General features: G+C 47.8%; 3 protein-coding genes across 3 annotated transcripts in view; all 3 read right to left on the bottom strand.

The window, feature by feature from the left end:
- Positions 1-1,135: 1,135 nt before the first annotated feature.
- Positions 1,136-1,573, bottom strand: LOC121836332 (retinal homeobox protein Rx-like). Its single transcript, XM_042291209.1, has one exon. It carries the CDS (start codon positions 1,571-1,573, stop codon positions 1,136-1,138), a length of 438 nt encoding a protein of 145 aa, XP_042147143.1.
- Positions 1,574-4,727: 3,154 nt separating this feature from the next.
- The window catches only part of LOC8043021, a 35,076-nt gene continuing 20,894 nt past the window's right edge, over positions 4,728-18,909 (bottom strand). The window contains exon 2 of the mRNA XM_040499656.2: positions 4,728-7,931. Coding sequence (XP_040355590.1) covers positions 7,336-7,899 — 564 coding nt within the window. The 5' untranslated portion in view covers positions 7,900-7,931 and the 3' untranslated portion in view covers positions 4,728-7,335. The remainder of the gene's footprint in view (positions 7,932-18,909) is intronic.
- LOC121046028 lies at positions 8,846-9,661 on the bottom strand. Its single transcript, XM_040499655.2, has one exon. It carries the CDS (start codon positions 9,641-9,643, stop codon positions 8,846-8,848), a length of 798 nt encoding a protein of 265 aa, XP_040355589.2. The 5' UTR covers positions 9,644-9,661.

Genomic DNA, 18,909 nt, shown 5'->3' with positions numbered 1-18,909 from the left:
TTTTGTCGAGGAATCGTTTATTTTTATTAAAAAAAAGAAATATAAGAACAGGCTAAAATTAAACTCCGAGTTTCGAAAAATTGGGAATCTAACATAATAAACTCCTATAAACCCCGAATTTCCAGCAAAAAATAAACTCCAAAAAACACCCTCCGAATAAAAAAAAATGAATTCCGCGCACACGAAATCCCACTTATAAATGTCGGTATAAAAACAAAATACGCACACGATTTGAAAAAAATTAATTGAATAGCTTAAAACCGAAAACATGAAATTGAAATTCAAATATGCGTCCACCATTGGTACCCCCCCCCCCCCCCCCCGCCCTATATGCAACAATATATCGGCAACACACATTCGAAAAGCCGGGAAAATCGATTTATTGAAAATTGAATCCTCTGAGTTAAAGAAACCAACGCGTTTGATAAGTTTCGCTCCTTGTACAACAAGTGCATCTTCTGTAATGGCAAACAGCGCGGGGGGCGGAGTTCCAATGTATTGTTGAGTTTACATGAGACGCCTCTTTCATAGCATAAATTATTTTTATTACTTCCAGACAGACCTCTGCTACGTGGAAATCCAGGTTATGGAAACATATGGTCAGCAAACATTACTGAAACCAACCCCAACTGTGCACAGACAAGCAAACCGGGCCTTCAAAATATGTCGCTTTAATGTGGTAGTACGTATATCTTCTAGCCATTACTTTTATACCGCATCAATCCAAGTAGACATGAATATTTGCAATTATAACCACGTGCTTGTAAATCCTCGCTTATTTTACACACGAACTCCATTCCAAGATTCCAAGAGGTACGAAATAGCATTCGTCACTACCCCGTTCTAAAGGAAATCTTGATAAATCATCATCATCATCATCATCACTACCACCATCCATCGTCTTTCTGCGAGCGGTAGGGGTCTGGAGAGCAATACAAGAGCTACAACATCGGTTAGAGAGCACAGTATCACGTTGTGGCGTTCATCATGGCCCTTCGGCACAGTGTATCTCGACATCCATAATTGGTGCTCAAGTGGTGTCATTCAAAAGGGCAACATCTGCACTGGAAAGGGCACGGGCAGCCAGGCGCCCATACAGTGGAGCCGATCTTCCAGTTTCGCCGCTGCTGACAAATCAGAATGGAGAACTGGAGCTCCTGTGCTCTTGAAAGTTGACCACGGTCTTCTTCGTGACGGTATGGGACGGCACACTGCCGTGTCTCCTGGGCTGCGTGGTTGTGGACGGTGGGGTGTAGTCGATCGGTGGTTCGATGAAGTACGGTGGAAACGGGTAGCGATGCAGGTCGCCGGGATAGTACACAAACGCTGGTGGAGGCGGTGGCTGAGGCTGCGGTTGCCGGGCGTGGTGATGCCCGTTTCGGCGGACGTCCGGTGCCGGAGACTGCGGTTCGTCGGCGAACAACGGGTGACGCATCTGACTGCGGCTGCTGACGCTCACGATGCTGTTGGGTTGACCCAGGTAGGAGCGCACGTTGCAGAGCATCCAGGAACCAAAGAGACCGCAGGCCGCCACCACGATGAGCAGCACGAACCACAGCAGCAGGTTCTCCATGCTCCTTTGACTGCATTGGACAACGAGAGGTTTGATTACTTTCGGTGAACAGAGTAACGAGAACTCTTAATTGATATGCAGGCCCTCAAGGGATTCTGGGGCAACACTGCAGGGCAGAGCTTGCAGGAAGCGTAAACGATTGATTAATCATCTTTGCGGGTTTGTGTGAAATTTGCGTAGAGTATTTAGTTTCCAGGGCTGTGGGTGGGCTTCGTCTGCCTGTTTTGCGTCCGCCTGTGCATTTGAAATGAATGTGCACAAAATTTATATTGATTGACGTTGGTTAAAAGTGTTTTTTCACACTAGCTCGAGGTTTTGTCGTGCACATACCTGTGTGCGATTGCGGTTCTACCGCTGGTGGCAGACGTGAGAACTCCAGGACCGCCGTACCTTCGTTATCTAACCCTGCATTTTCCCATTCCAGTGTCAGCATTCAAGTCCGTACCCATAAGTTGTTTTTTTGTTTTTTTACGTACAGGATGGTTTGATGTTTCAAGCAAACCATCAAGGCACGTTTCTAAGTACAGTACATCTCGTACGCTTCACCGAGGCCGGCTTGCAAGCATTTCTCAAACGTTACTGGCCACTGCACCGACAAGCGGAGAGCCTACAAACGTGTTACTGGACTGACTTCTGATTGTATCACTGAAGCGGACTCATATTCGATTACACAATATCTCAAGACTGACACTCCTGTTTCGGTAAAGCTAGAAAAGTAAGAGCGAAAGTGTTCCAGCAAAGGGCTAAGAGCTTCCTTGGGAAGCTCTTCGCCTTGATTCTGTTTAGAGCTTGGAAATTGTCATCCTCGAGCATGACGACTTGCCGCGGCTGGCCACAAAGCCAGGGGCCTCGGCAAGGGTGGGTTGGTGCAGAAGTGCCTCGAAAAGCTACGGACATCGTGCTCGCACATTGCTCTCTGGTCCAACTGAAAGCCAAGTCCACGCTGCACCACGTACATCGTACATTCCTTGGCTATCAACTGACCGCGTACCACGGCACGAACCGAAGCAAGGGGAGCTTACCTGCAGGAGGCGATCCAGTCACCGTCCAAGGGAGACAGATGTGACGTCACCGATTAGGCCCAAGAGGCGCTGCTCCCTGGATGCTCGTCGGGGGACCTCCCGCGGTGCCCGTTAGCACAAGCCAGCCGCCCCTTCCGTGCTCGAATAGCTCATGCGGATCGGACACAAACGCTCCGGGGTTGCTCTCTCGGGCGCATTACCCTCCATGAGCAGACGCGCCCATGCCGGAAGCTCGTCTTCGTCACGTTCCCATTCGGGTCTCCCGACCCGTCCGCATCTCTGCTGTCACCAGTGAAACCGTAGAGCCGCATCCTGCGTGTTGCCTTCGCGCGTCCCCGACCGAGGTCTAGGTTCGTCGCCTCGAAGAGCAGACGCGGGATGATGGTACACAGAGAAATTGCAGCCGGTTAGGAGGCTTCTGGTCTTTTGCCATAAGCGGGCTGATATAGCAGACGGCTCATACATCATACAAAAGACGCGGTGTTCGTCGCAGACGGGGTGACAGAAGCATCTGCAGACACGTCCCAAAGAATGTTCGAAGCATGCTTCGAAACATGTTTGCAGACAGTTTTGTGTATGACCCACGTGACAGGGCCGTCATCCAAGAAACGCGCCTCAAGACAGCGTCTGCAGACTGTCTTTTGTATGATTTATGAGCACTGTGACCGCAACTTTAGAGAAATCTTTTAGATTGTTTGCTTGTCACCGGGTTCCTTTTGTGCAATAGAGCCGGAAAACCGTTATAGTACCAGTGCCAAGCCCTGCTCTGGGTATCCCGCTACCAGGTTTAGGAGTCCCTATGCATCTGGAATCGGTACACTTAAAACGGCGGGCCGAAAAATTTCCTCTAACTGAGTTGAGCGGTTCGAACCCATGGCATACCTTGAACAGACTATTCGATTGAAAACTCCCTTTCGGTCCAGAGCGCTTCATGGGGACGGCCTTCATCTTCATAATCTTGGTTGCATTGGGACCCGGACCTACTTTTTAAACGCTAATGAAGAGGAGGTTAGGAGGTTGATGGAAAAGATCAAGAGAAGTGTGATATCATACCATATTGGTGGGTTACATGATTTAACGGTATGCTGTATTTAGAGCAAAATGTGAAGGGGAGGGGTACACTGTAGATATTCCCAGGCATAGGTGGCGCGAGTTACTGTCCGGTGCAAAGAATCCGCCACCATCCGTCCATTTATGTTTACACACTGAGCGATATTACTGACCCATAGGATGACCAGTTCACCGAAGAAATCTGAAGTAAATCTGAACCCTTGTAAGCGTGTGCGCGAATAAGGATCGGTTCAAGTGGCTCTCATCGGCTTTCTACCACCCCAGACGTGTTGTGCCATCTCACGGCGCTTGTCAGAAATGCGAGCGAACCTTTGCCACTGTTGTTCCTTGGCGAGGTGGCACCGTTCAAACATTTCTCATCACCCATCGTGCTCGCGACCGAATGTTTCATCGTTTGGTCGCGTACCTCGAACCGAAATACGGTTCCGCTCTCCTCCTGGTCGTGAATTTCTTCACTAATGAAATCGTGACATTGCTCTAAGGTGAGGGGTTTATTCTTTGTTTTGTTGGTTATCTCTTACGTTCCCCTACTGTATACACCCCCAAAGGACGACGTTTATCATCTAGATAGGCAAATAAATAAGCCTAAGATATCGTGAGATTCAGAGGGGTTGGGGGATAATCCATAATAACTGGATGCCAACATGGTCACCCCGACTATGACTCCGGGCCAAAAATGTCTGGAATAATTAAAAGAAAGTTTCAAGCGATCGCATTAAACCTTTTTGCAAAATAACTGCGGCAATTTCCTGCGCGCATATTCGCGGCGAGAAGTTTGGGCATCGCCGCCTGGTGGAATTTTTTCACAAACCAGAGTGAGGATAACTCAACTTAATCTGCTGGTGCAGGCACGTGCATTACCAAGCTTGTATACACTATCAAAATTAAAAGATAACCGCGTGGGTAGCACATGCACTGCCCATAGTGAGGAAAACATAAGCGCCCCCCAGGCGAGCTTCTCACCGGGAATACAAACGCGGAAAACTTCCGTAGGCTTCCAATGCCTTTTTATGTATCGTACGAACGTTATTCAGGCCTGACGAATTTCTTTCGTTCGCAAGTCGGCAGGACGTCGTCATTTCGATATCGTTTACTACAAACGACCTTTTATTGGCGAAGCATGCACACAGCAAACAACCCAAAACTCTGACGTCACGGCACTGCGGTGGCGCTGCTGTCGGCACTGCGCATGCGCAGACGCTTCTCTTCTTCCCGATCTGGTTTCTGCGCAGGCGCAGTGCCCACCGGCCACACCTGGTGTGGGCAGACGTGGGGACCGGTGTGTGCAACATAATTTTTTTTCTTTCTAGTTTCTTAGTAAGAATTTTATTTTATTTTTACGGTACGGACGATACAAAACGTGCCATTAAATTCAAATATATTTGAACAGAACTTAATTTGGATGATATATTGATCTCACGAAACGTCTTATGTCCATCCAGCAAGTTCGCCTTCTCACTGATGCTTTTATTCGATAAGGAGTTTTTGTAGATCATTCCGATAACGATAGCCGACACACCGCCGACGCCTTTGCGCACGGCGTCGTATCGTTATCAGTCGTTATCGGAACGATCGACTAAAAGTCTCTAATCCCTGCTTCGATGTATAAAGTATACGTTCGACAGCGCAGCAACACAACACACGGACACGCACGCGGAACCATCCAGCAAGGGCGCCAGAAACTGTAGCGGTGGACAACTCCTTTATCCCCCAGAAATAGCACAAAAAAAAAAAAAAAAACGATACAAGGTTGACACATTGAGAATTAATCAGCGTTAATGGCAGCGGTCATTGTTACAACAGTCCACGAAAAAGCCATCCCCCAGCGGTAATAAGGCCACACCCGAATAACTTGCGCCCCCGACGACACACGGACGGGCGAGTTAAAGGTACTAGCCCGGGAGATGCGCCTTGCAGAATAACGAAGGGCGGAGAGACGCCGTTGTCACCGGAAGGATGAGAACGGCAGGGCGTCTCTTTCGAACGCCCGGCCTTCAGCACGCGCTTGTGGCCTTCCGTCGTGCTTTGGCTCGAGGCTCACACGAGACGTCGAAGTATTATCGAAGGTAGGAAGCTCGCGCTGAGGGTGGGACGACTGAAAATCCTCCTCCCTGTCGTTCTCATCCTTTTAGTGACCATAGAGAAAGAGAATGCACTAAGTTACACCCTTAGAAAACTTGGTGTAAATAGAAAGTTAACAAGAGTAGGGTTTTATACTGTCCCCCAGGATAACAACCTCTAAACGTAAATCATATCATGAGTTATTTTCAACTCGAGAGGCAAAAAAAGAAAACAAAGAACTCTCCACTAATTTTGGTGTTTAAAGGGGCCGTGAAACGGACACTGAAGGTGGGGAACCAGATGATTTCTTTTATTTTTTTGGGAGATTACGTCAAATGTGATGTAATCCCGCTTCTCTAGTGACGTATCCAGAACCTACTAAACGTATAATGTTGAAAGTTTTATATATATATATATTTTTTTTTTGTTACTTGTTGTCACTAGAATAGCTTCATTGTACACCACTTTCTGTTCCACAGTCAGCATGTCCGAATGAGCCTATTAGCCATAGCTGATCTTAATTGTACTGGTAGTAGTGGTACTGAACGAAACTCGTACACCTGATCGTCGGTTTTCAAAGCAAAGAAAAAAAAAAGAACTTGTCTTTTTTTTTTTTTTTAATAATTAACCAGCGCATGTAAACAAAAAAGCGATTAACGTTAAGAGATTATTATGAGCACCGGCTGAAATCAGTTCATAATCTTTTTAGCACGTCCTACATACGAAAAAATCCGGAAATTAACGTCACTTTATATGCTTCCCAAATTCAGTAAACTCCGCGAAGACACGATCCCGAAAAGGGTGAGCGTGGCATATAAAATACTACTCCACATCGATGAAAAAAGTTATGTCGCTTCGTGGTCATTTCGGGTGAGGAGGTCAACGGTGCAAAAAACGTTTGTCAACAACTTGAAGGCCTGTGGTACATTCGGATGGCACTTGAGTTCGAGTAAATGTAGCGCTATAGAACTCGGAAAAAGCGTTCGAAATTCCATTAAAAGTCGCAAAAAGCTGAAAAGGGAGCTCGACATTGTTTTACAGTACTCTCCGGAAGCCCGCAAGCGATAACCATTACAAAAACTCGTGTTCCCCACTCGTTCACCTGATGGTATATTATTCATAACATTGAGATGCATTCACGCGACGGATGAGATCTGTGACAAGTACCTAAGCGCTCAGCGAAGAGCTTACAATGAGTCGTATCAAAACTTCCATCGGAGACAACTCGTCGTAGATTTTAAAATACATAACAAAAGCTCCAAACATATACGCTCGTCGCTAATCATCAATGTATGCATACCGGAACCCTGGCTTCCAGTGATGGACCATATAACATAAACCAAACATTAAATACTTGCACACAAGCCAGACCAAGTTGAATACAATTCATCCGTCGAAAAGGAACGTCTGGCAAAGTCTCCGAAAAAGTGCTTCAACCTGATACCACTTGAAGATGAGTCTAAGCTAGTCGCCTGGAAGGCGATTCTTGAGAGTCGTCTCGTCATGTCAGACTACATTTAGCTCGTTTCCGAACGAGCAGACGACATCCTACCGCAGTCCCTCGTGATGTCGTCTCAAACCGCGAACATGACCATGACTTGGCCATTCCTATTCACCGTCATCGTCTCCGTCGTTGCGGCTCGGCGAGACGTGCGCACTGTAACCACTGGTCGACTCGAGGCCGTTGTGGAACGCCTCGTTGACGTGGCTCGACGGATGGTCTGCAACGGCGCTGCTGCTCGCGTGGGGCTCGTCCGTCGGCTTCCACGGCGTCGAAGTGGACGGCGGCGACGGTTCGGGCACGTCACGGTCCTTGCCGTACGGCTTGGTGAGGCTCGCGGGCGACGCGTAGTCCGGTTCCTTCTCGAGGCCTAGCGGCGAGCAGCTTCCGTCCCCATGGTGGTCATCTCCTGGTACCTTGATTTCAGGAATATCCAAGTCTTGCGTGTCCAGGCACTGGGTCGTCGAGCCCGAACCACCAGCTCCGTCGTCGTCGCAGTCCTTGTAGTTGAGTACCGGGTAGAGGCGGCCGTGTTTGATGGTCGAGTTGGCGTTGATCATGCCGTAGTCCTTGGTGTCCGAGCAGAAGCGCTTGAACACCACGTACAGCCCGATCAGCGTGATGCTGATGCTGACGAACAGCACGATGCCCAAGACGATGCCGAAGATCATGGCCGCGGATGGTCTGACGCCTCAAGGCACTCCTGCGCAAAAAGCGGACATTATAAATATATATCAGGATAGCACATTTGCAAAGAAGCATGTCAGGGTCGTCTCGATTGCGGCGACTTCACTGGCTGATCATCAGCGAATCAAGAAATCCTCAAGAAGCTACCTGTCTTAGCAAAACGTCAGCTCCCAAATTGGTTCTGAGTCTCGTTTGCAGGTTCCATTTCAATTGTTTTCCTTCCAGCTGCTACTACTGCTGGGCTTTGTTTTAATCATCAGTGAGTGTTTCTGGAAACCGGCTGGTACTACTTACCGTATATTAAATTAACCAAGGTATCTACGCACAGAACTTAAATGTAGAAGTGTACGTTATAAGAAATCATTCCGCCATATCTTTGTAACATCCTTATCGCGGCACTATCCACAAGGCAAGAGGCGTCCTCAGATGCTTGATAACTTATAATACCAACTAAAAAATTCGTACTACTATTTTTTTTCTTCAGATCGGATTAGATGTGACTTTACAGTATACAGGGTACGACCTTGTAATGTGATATTCTTCGATACCAGAAATTCAGACAACCCTCATTACAGCATTTTAGCACAGTGTGTACTCGAAAACAAATGTATGCAACATTTCAACAAAAAAAAAAAAAAGAAAAAAAAAAGAGAGAAGAGAAGAGTGTGCGTACACAGCTTTGATCGACGCTCAATGAAGGCGAGCGCACGGGCGCCCATAGCCCATAGCTTTTGCTTTACTGTCACCAAAAGTTGCCATTAAATATAGTTAGTTCCAACTTGCAGAAAATAAATGCAGTGACGTGCAAACAAGCCTCAGATACAGAGGACAACAGTGTAGGGGCAGATTCGGGTCGGCATGCATAAAACGAGCACAAGGGGATTACCTCCGCCCAGTGGTATCTACCGTGCTATTAGGATCTCTTATCTTCTACTGATAAAAGTCATCCTTTTGGAATGCGCTGTTCAACTGTCCTTTGGCAGCTGTCGCGTCCACCACGGAGTTGCTCTCCTCTGTCCGTTTCTCTCCACCCGCCCCTTCGTCGGGAACCGGAAGAACAGTACCCTCGTCCACACTCTCCCTGAACAGTTGCTTCGTGTCCACCCTGGCATTGTCCCTGAACAAGCCGACGGGCATCTGCAAGAATTTGGGCTTGGACACCAGGACGCTGTCGCGGTCGTCCTCCGGCTCAGCGCTGAACGGATCCGGGGTCCTTCCCGCTTGCGAAGACACTCCGCTGTCCCCGCCAGCCGACCTCTCCGGTCTGTCCGGTCGTTCTCTGCCCCGGGCAAAGAAGGGATTCCCGGCCGTGTCCTCTTCCTCTTCCTCCTGGACACTCGGCATGGGAGGCGGAGGCACCGGCCCGTGGACGTCGCACATGTCCACGTGGTAGACGTCCGGGTTTTCCTTACAGGGCTCGTTGCATTCAGGACACGGCGGACACTGGTTCCGGATCTTGTTACGGAAATGGGCCCTCCGCTTGGCCCTCTTGGACGCCGTGATGCAGACGGAGACGCAGAGCAGCACGATGACACCGATGGTGACAACGGCCAGGGCTCCCAGGAAGATGACCATGCCGGGACCCGCATCGCCGAGAAACCCGGAACCTCCTTCTTCTGGGTTCCGGGACACCGACGGGTCGGAGGTTGTCTTCGGCAGTAGCGGCGACGTGGCGTTGACGTCGGTCGAGTTGGGCGGCACGGTGAAGAGCTCCGTGGTGTTCGACATTGTCGGGCGGCGGCAATGTTAGTGAGTTGGTTAAGACATGGTAGGGAGTAGGGTGAGACTGTCGAGGGCTACAGACCTAAAAGAGCGGAGAATGAGGGCAGGAAGAAGAGAAAGAAGAAAGAAGTTAGGCGAGAGTGGTTAGGAAAAGTCGGCATAAAGAAAAGATGCAGTAGCGGCATGCAATTTTCATCTGTCTACGTTATGGAGGTTAGAATGACGCCTATGCTTAGTGTCCCCCAGTTAGCTTCCAGAAACATTTTTTTATCAGTGAAAAGTAAATGGAGTAATTTTATCCGCGAACAGAAAGCCCGGGCCCCGTGGCCTCCGCAAAACAACCATCAACTACAGATGCAGAAACCACATCTGAACACGCGTTACGCGCTCTTTGTAAGCATTGTGTCTGGGAACGTGAAGCAAGTTAGTGACAAGCGTAGAAAAAGTACCCCTCTCGAGTTACCGCCTTACGTCTATTTATGCTTGCACCCATCAAGAAAGGCTGCAGTGCTAGTCACTGTTCCATCACCGAAGTGCGGAGCAGGGTGTAAGATAGACAGGTGGGAAAACGAGAGCCAAATGAGCGACTGGATTGTGTACCCCTCGGTTTTCTATTTTTTTTTGTGGCGCCATCTATGTGCAGCACCGCGAACCCTCACTCCGGGTGGGCGACCGGTGGCGACCGGCTAAACTGACGGAGATGGTTTCTCGTGGATTTTCAATGGAGGACTGTCGTACTCTCGGTCTATTTGGCGCACTCTCCACGCAAATCCGATTCCGACTTTTTTTCGTCTCGCCGCAGCGCCATCTGTTGCAAAGCGGGGGTAACCGCAAGCAGACGAGTACACGATCCGGTCACGGCGCTGCGGTAGGCTTCTATGGGCCGTTTCCCCACCTGTCTATCTTACACGCTGGTGCGGAGACAGGTGCGCGGTGATAAATGAGAACGAAATCGCCAATCGTTTGATTTTCCATTTCTTTTTCTGCAATGATATCTGCTTATATGCAGAAAGGTTCCAATTTAGGCAATGTCTTTATTTTCGAGAGGAGCGGTTATTATAAAGTGTATACATAGTGACCACATATGTGTTGAGTATATGGAACCTATAAAAACTTCTTACTTACATAGCTGAAAGCAATATTGTCACTGAAAGGATGAGAACGGCAGGGCGTCTTTTTCAGAAGCCCGGCCTACAGCACGCGCTCCTTGCCTTCCGCCGTGCTTTGGCTGCTTTTACACGCTCGAAGCTCACGAGGCGTTAAAACGTTATCGGTAGGGAGCTCGCGCTGGAGACGGGACAAACTCAAAGGCCTCTGCTTACTGATTACCAGCTGAACGTTAGGAAAAGCGACGAAGAGAGAAAGAAACACACTGCTGGACTGTCAACCCATTTTTTATAAACTTCCTTTTCCTCAACCCAATCCTTAAAAGGGTAGCTTTTTCTTCTTCAGTCAAAGCTTAGACTTAAACTTCCTTTTTCTTCTCACGAACCGTGGTGTTCTCCACCTCTTCGACTTTCCCCATCCCAAAGGGGTAGCTTCTACTACTTCAGTCGGACCTTAGACAGAAACTTCCTCTTTTTTTTTTTTCCTCACGATCCGTGGAGTTTTTGTCTTCTTCGACTTTCAAATCTTAAATTTTTTTTTGTTTGTTTGTCTTTTATACTTTCGGTAGTGTCACCCTCGTTTTACTCGGTCGGATCTTGGAGTCACGGGGTCCCAACTTGGTTCATCCGAGGTGCCGCTCTCTTCAGATACATTTTTTCTTTGGGCAAAAGCACAATGGAGGCAACACTGACGCATTCTCCCTCCCCCTCCTCAATGGCCAACGCTTCAAGGAGCTCCCTTCCAAGCTGCTTTCGGTGTTTTGCTAGGACGGTGACGCTTGTGAAATCAGGAGCACATTTGCAGGCCCGACAATGTGCCGAAAGGTGGCCCGCCGACGTTAGTGCCGTCACAGAGGCTGCATGTTCTCTGGTGCGGTCGTTGATGCACCTGCCCGTCTGGGATCTTGTAAACAACTCCTTTTGTAAACAACTCCTTACAACTCCTGGCTTGCAAACAAGCCAGCGGAACCGCCATGGGCGCATCTGTCTCCGTTACCACGGCTAACCTGTGCATGGAAGCCATTGAGGAAGAGGCCCTGCAGTCATTCGCCACTGCGCCCAAAATATTTGTGCGGTATGTGGACGACTGCTTCTGCATCCTTCAAAGATCTGAAGTGGACAGATTCCTCTCACACCTCAACTCCATCGAACCGGCTATCCAATTTACAGCGGAACTTGAAAAAGACAATTCATTGCCTTTTTTGGACGTGCTCGTGAGAAGAGAAAAAGAAAATTTGAAGTTTTCAGTCTACAGGAAGCCCACGCACACTGGACGTTATCTCCAGTTTGATTCCTATCACCCAGCCTGCCACAAAGCATCGGTGGTTAGGACACTGCTGTCTAGGACGAAGGCTATATGCTCCTCTGAGGATGACAGAAGAAAGGAAGAAAAAACCGTCCGTGCTGATCTGAAAAAGAACGGATACACGAGCACCTTCATCCAACGCGTTGCCCGTCGTCAAGCTCGAGGTCAAAGACAACAGCAACCACAAGCCTGTACGCAGCCACGCCCAACCTCGCGCATCTGCGTACCCTACATCAGAGGAACAAGCGAGGCGCTTGCACGCGTGCTAGCCAAAGAAGGAATCCGCGTAGCCCACAAGCCGATGTCCACGCTTGGATTACTCATGCCCCGTCCAAAAGATCGCCCTCCGAAAGAAAAAACGCAGGGCGTGGTTTATAAGATCCCTTGTGCAGATTGTCCAGCCACTTACATCGGCGAGACAAAGAATTTTAATGAAAGAATACGCCAACACAAAAACGACGTTCGCAAGCTCGACCACGAGCGCAGCGCAGTCGCCGAGCACTGCGAAGTCAAAGACCACCGGATTGACTTCGACAACACCAGCATTATCGACGCAGAGACTAACAACCGACATAGGCTTTTCGTCGAGTCCTGGCATATTCAAACGACGCCAGGCAACATAAATAGGTGTCTTGGTGCTTTACCAACAGTGTATGTGAACGGGCTTCGCCATATTCATGAAAGAAGAAGGAGAAAAGAAAAAGAAGATCGAAAAACGTCGCTCCTCAACGGCCACAGTCGCCCCTGACGAAGAACCGAGTCGGTTCGAAACGTAGGGCCCCTACATGTTTAGGAATTGGTTGGTTGCCATATTTTAATTATTGTATTCCCCAACCAGAGAGATTTCTCTCAAATGTTTAGTTTCAACTTCTTTTTCGCATGGGGCGTAGGGTGTTCGATGCGCAGTGCTGCAGGTCGTCGTCCCGTTCTGGGCGGTTTTCCGGTTCACCCTACGGCACATGGCGTAGGCCTTGTTGGGGGCGGAGCACACAACGTGGATGCCTTGTCGGCCGGCGATCTTTTTTAATCGATGAGTAATGCCGTGAACATACGGGACCACTGCGAAAGGCGTTGGGGGCTTCTTTTGCGTTGTTTGATTCTTCTCAGGATTGGGTTGAGGAAAAGGAAGTTTATAAAAAAAGGGTTGATAGTCCAGCAGTGTGTTTCTTTCTCTCTTCGTCGCTTTTCCTAACGTTCAGCTGGTAATCAGTAAGCATGGATAACCAACCGGCTAAGCTACAGGCCATCAAAGGCCTCCCTGCCGCTCTCATCGTGCCGATAAGCATAGCAGACACTATCAGAAAGTGTCCTTTTTCTTTTTTCTTTTTTTCTTTAATAGAGTCTTTCTTGGCGTACAGGGAGCTGGATGCACGCCTTCACTGTAGTATCGCATGACTGCGGCTGATCTCGGGATGAAATCGCCCGTCGTGTCGCGCACAATCCCGATGGGGTTCAGCAAGCCGAAAACTGCGAATCACTATATTTTAATCGTAGCAGCAGCACACGGAGATGAAGCACGCAGAGCGGTCAGTAGCCAGGGAGAATGTGTCAGCAACAACGCTGGCGGTTGACTGTTGCGCGGGAGCAGAAATCCCAGAACGGTGTACATAGAAATTTGCGAGGAAGAAAAGAAGGAATGCCTCTCACGTGATCGGGACCAACGGAGTGTTTACGTACGCAAAAATTGATAACAATAGACACCTTTTTCAAAATTCTACCACGCAACAAAGGCGGTCGCCATTTCTCGGGCACGGGAAGCGTGTCATTGGATCCGAGTCCTCGCCGAACGCTGACGTTACATGCGTATCCAATACGAGCTGGGCCGAGTTGACGCCGAACCCTGACGCAACCCTCGTATCCTCCTCTCCCTCGGTTTCTACCCGTATATACTGGATCACTATCATCATCATTTATTAAACTTCGAAGGCCCTCAGGGTATTACACAAGGTGGGGTACGAGGTGGGGAACATTTTTATATAAAGCGAAGAAATGGCAAAATGAAACAGTCAAACAGTTTTAGAAAAACCCAGATGGCGCGCATTCCTGAAAAGGCTCGATTTACTATCGGCAAGAATCATCGTCGATCTTCCAAGTTTTGCTAAAGAGTGACCTCAATAAAACTCGAATGTTCGAAGGACCCAGAAGAGAAATTCGTCTTCCTTCCAGTGTAACAACTTTAACAGGAAAGAAAAATTAAATAAAACCCGAATCGGCCTTTTTTTTTTTTTTCTGACATATTAGCAGGATGGAAAAATAGTTTGTACCCCCCCCCCCCCCCCCCCGGTTTCTTCTTTTTTTTTTTTTCTTTTTTCAACATAAAGAAGGTGAGCGAAGCACGCACTATCCTCACTATAGCTTTGTTCAACTATAGTGCAGGTTTTTTTTTTTTAGAGAGAGAGAGAGATAGAGAGAGAGAGACTTTATTTCGGCATAAATGGCGAAAAAGGCAATATTAATACCCGCTATATATACATTATTTTCGGGGACGTAGTGATGCATGCGTGTGTTTATCCCCGAAAAAATGATATTGGTAAATTCTAGCGCTGGGCGATTAACCTTCCGATCAATCAATTAACGTTTTTATCGCGATAATCTTTTTTTTTTTTTTTTTTTTCATCGGTTGATTTTTTGTTCTAAATTTTGAAAAGAACGTGAGAATGCTTTCTTTCCTACTTGGTGCGGATGTATGTATTTTACGAAGCCGCACTGTTGTGGTCCATGGTAAAACACGCCCCATGATTGTAATCCAGAGTGATTATCAGGTCTAAGAAGTATCCTAAAACATTTTATATGTAAAGGGATTTACACATGTTTTCTATTTGTTGGCGTTACAGCGTAACGTCTTAAATGAAGTTGCACGTTCCACCATGGATAACGCAGAAAAACACACGAAAACGAAACATGTGTAGTTTTAACACAGTTTTGGATATTATGCCCGCAGGTAAGCGCAACCGATTAATCGATGAAAAGGGAGCGCTTAATCGGTTTAAAACTCTTAATCGAAGCCCAGCCCCAGTAAATACATGTTTTTTTATCTAGTTCTCAAGAACTCACATTATGGACGCTTTTGGGGGGACGGAGGTGCCCATAGTAACGACACATCACTGTATACATAGCCGAATGTATTTTTCTTTCTTAAACAAATAGCATAAAAAAAAAAAAAAAAAACACAACTCAAGGCGTGAACAGTAGAAATACCGGTTAGAAACCTGTTTGGCTTCTCGGTTTCCCCGATCGATTCTCCGCCCGGTGACTATCCTTCATGTCTTCACATTTCCGCACTATTTCTTTTCTTTTTTTCTGTGTGTGTTACGTCTATTTCAAAACGATTCCACACCCTAGTCTAACCGCCTCTCGGCAGAAAGGGAGGCAATTTGGCGCCTTGGAGACGACAATGTGCGGCTTGTCCCCAAGTCGGCGCCGAGTAGTTGTACGGAAACATCCGGCCAGAGCGCTGGGTGCGCAGATTGCTTATCGGATTCGTATTGCCTGGCACTCTTCGTTGGAGAAGTTCGCAGACTACACGCCCTGGTAAATTCATGTTTTAGCGGGTTCTTCCAAGGTTACGCTAGAGCGCTGGAGAAACACGCAAACAAGCTTAAAATGCTTTTCTTTTGGTTAATCTGAAAGCACTAGAAGAAGAAAAAAACTTCAAGTATTTTATTTCTATTTTTTTCTATCTGTAAAAGCGGCAGCTGGCCGCTTTTACATAGAGATGCGTGATGCGTGTTAAGGTTGGTTCGCACTCATTTTCGACTGCCTACTACTGAGTGCATTATACGACCTCTTGCATTACCTTAGGACGAGGGAACACACTCTGGCACGCTGGCGCCATCTATGAGGTGGCCCTGGAATTGCATTTCAATAGAGCCAAGGTTTTGCGGCATTACCGAGATCAGTTATGTACGTGCTATCTGCGAGAAATGGTCCTTTATAACATTGCCAAAAGGTTTTCATGCCGAGAGTGAAAGGATAGTGCGCGAACAAACAGGAAACATACGAAAATGACAGGTGTTCCACGGCTGCCCGATATATAGCTGCGCCAGTGCGTTCTCTAGCCCAGGCCAATGGGCGGAGCTTGTTGCCCGCTAAAACCGGCGGATTTCGCGATAACGCAAAATAACGTTACTTCTTTCTCTTCTTTATTCCTGAGGAATCGCATAGAATTCCCACGAGTCAGAGCCTTAAAAAAATGGCGGACGGAAGGTAGTCATCCCCCGGTTGTCAGACTACGCTGCTGTGGTTGCCAGACTGTCAAAACCTCCCGAAGAAGGCCGAACTCGCTCAGCACAAACGGCTCTGCTTTCGCCGTAAGAAATCACAAGAGATCGTAAAGTACTCGGTCGTAAGCTGTCGCAAGTGTGTGAACAAAAATGACCGCAAAACTTATTATTCCGGATACTAGCGTTGAATAGTTTTCGCGCAAGCCTCGGAGGAACATTAACATGCGCTATCTGATTATCCTCGAAATTTTAATTTTGTTTAATTTCCTTAGGGCGAAGATGAACGGTGTCCTAACGCGGGCATCGTTCACTAGGAAACGCAGACTTATAGACTTAAGCCAGGTGGCGCAAGCTACCGCCCGTTACAAAGGGTATAGCCAACGTTACTAAAACACTCACTCGAAACCTGGGCCGCTGGCGTCCACCGAGACCGAGCTAAATGCGACAACAGCGCCACTCTTTATCATTTGTCTGTACTGTGGTCACCTTGAGCTTTTTGAAAGCCTGTTTTTGCGTAAAAACAAACGGAAAAGACTCTTCTTGTATGAAATTTATTGGAGATTAGTACAAAAAGAGGGGCGCGTTATGTTTTTAAAAACTTTAGTTTGCAGGGTTTTGCGGCACAATTAATATTGTTTTTATACAACCATGCCTCAGCGGGCCTTTCAGGTAGCCCTAGGTGCATTTTAACTTCGGTAGCTCAACGCGGCGCGTCCGCCGGGGAGACGGGGGTGGCACCCCTGTAACCTCTACCGCTGTATCTGTTCTTGAAGCCGAAATAGAAGTCACGTGCACACTCTAAAAAAAAAGGGAGTCGAAGGGAGTCGAGCAGGTGCTCAGCACCCCTCACGAGGAGCAGCACCCCTTCCTGGCGCACCTCCTCTCTTATTACGAGGGAATGAGCTGGGGAAGGGAGCAGAGGGGTGCTAAACAAGAACCTTGGAGAACTCCCGTCACGCCAACAATGAAGCAAGAGGGACGCCGGCTCCCCATTGGTTGGTTCTTCTCCTCCTTTCTGCACTTCCAGACGAGCTTCGAACGCCTGCCCACAGGTGGCGTGACCCCTGAACTGTCCCGAAAGATTTCGCGACCTGGCAAAAGATGGCGCTACCATCGTTCCTCCGACTTGATCTCCATCCTTTCATGGGAAAAGCCTTTTTATACAAAGGGGGTGGGCGCCTGCGTTATTCTGTTTGTGAGTCCTTGAGCCTATACGTTTTAGCCGAGCTGCTGAAGGACCACCTAGTAATGTCAAGAAGGATGAAAATAATAACGTTGTGAGTATTTGATACAAGATAAAGAAAGGGGTAGTCTGTTTGAGCTTGCAACGCCACAATCGCTTATTTAAATGTTTGTTGGAACGCGTTTCTTCGATGGTAATTACATATTTAATAAATGCCTAATAAAGTAAGTTTGAACGTATAAAGTGTTCTATTATATTTTTTACATAACTTATAACGACCACCTCTCGATGTAGTACAAATGTAATAGACAATGTGAAGAAGTGCAGACATAACTTTATTTACCCCCTAAACAAGCCCTTCATACATGCTCACTCGCAGATCTACATGCAAAAAAGTGGTCCCGGATTAGATAGCGCATAAATAAAATAAAACTTCGCACCCCGGGGACACATGCGTCCCGAGATACATGTCTAGTCGTTGGCATGAGGCTTCTTTCCCAGGCTCAGGTAGTTCGAACAAGTCTGTTTCAGCAACCTTAAACGAATGAGCATGGCTACAAAACACTTGTACCCGCACCGTCTTCAAGACAAGAGCGACTCTTTCAGTTGCTGCTTAAATCTGCGCCACCCGCGCAAAGATTGGCGGTTCACCCTTGTGAATTACGAGAATAACTTCCGCTTTGTGCGGGCCGGATACCAGCTCATACAAAGTTATATTATTTATCCAGCTAATATTTATTCATTTTTATTATTGTTAATTATCTAGTTATTTATAAGAAATGTTTATGGTCACCAATGAACGTGGGGGCTTGCTATTGCATTTCCTATTTATATCACATCTGCTTCACAATTAATAGTTTTCTACTAATATTGTCACGAATGACAAGGTAAAACAAAGAATAACTGGGGAAACTGAAAAGTTTAATGGGATGAACTTGTGCCCGAAAATAAAAAGGGAACAGAAGAAAGCAGAACGTCGCGGGCGTCGAAGTGGGAGTGACAGCAGAGCCGAACGCTGGGGCGAAAACTGATCCCGGATCGTCACGCGGAGCGCCTTTTATACCGGCGTGGGTTTCTGGAACATTCCAGAAACCCACGCCGACATGAAATGCTCGTATTCCATCCCTATACCCTGCGGCGCAGGGACAAACGAGGCGCTGCCTCAATGATCATTTCTGAGAACGTGACAATGACGTAGGGAAAGCTGCAGCCCACGCCGCGGAGCAAAATTACCCCCCCATTGTCAAGCACGTTTCGGAATGTGGAACCTGCTCGGACGACTTCCCCTCGAGCACCAGGATCGGTGGACACAGATCGAGGAGAGGAAGTGAAAATATTGAGGTGTTTATCATGTACCCCCTCCCATCAGTGTATCTCGAAAAGAGATTAACTTTCTTAGCCCGGAGCCGGAGCTCGTCGCCGCCGTCGCCGCCGTCTCCCGATCCATGACGTCC

Source organism: Ixodes scapularis, unplaced genomic scaffold (assembly GCF_016920785.2).
Source record: "Ixodes scapularis isolate PalLabHiFi unplaced genomic scaffold, ASM1692078v2 PGA_scaffold2__306_contigs__length_199485367, whole genome shotgun sequence".
NCBI lineage: Eukaryota > Metazoa > Arthropoda > Arachnida > Ixodida > Ixodidae > Ixodes > Ixodes scapularis.
The sequence above is the reverse complement of the archived record's forward strand: the minus strand, read 5'-3'. Positions and strand labels throughout refer to the sequence as shown.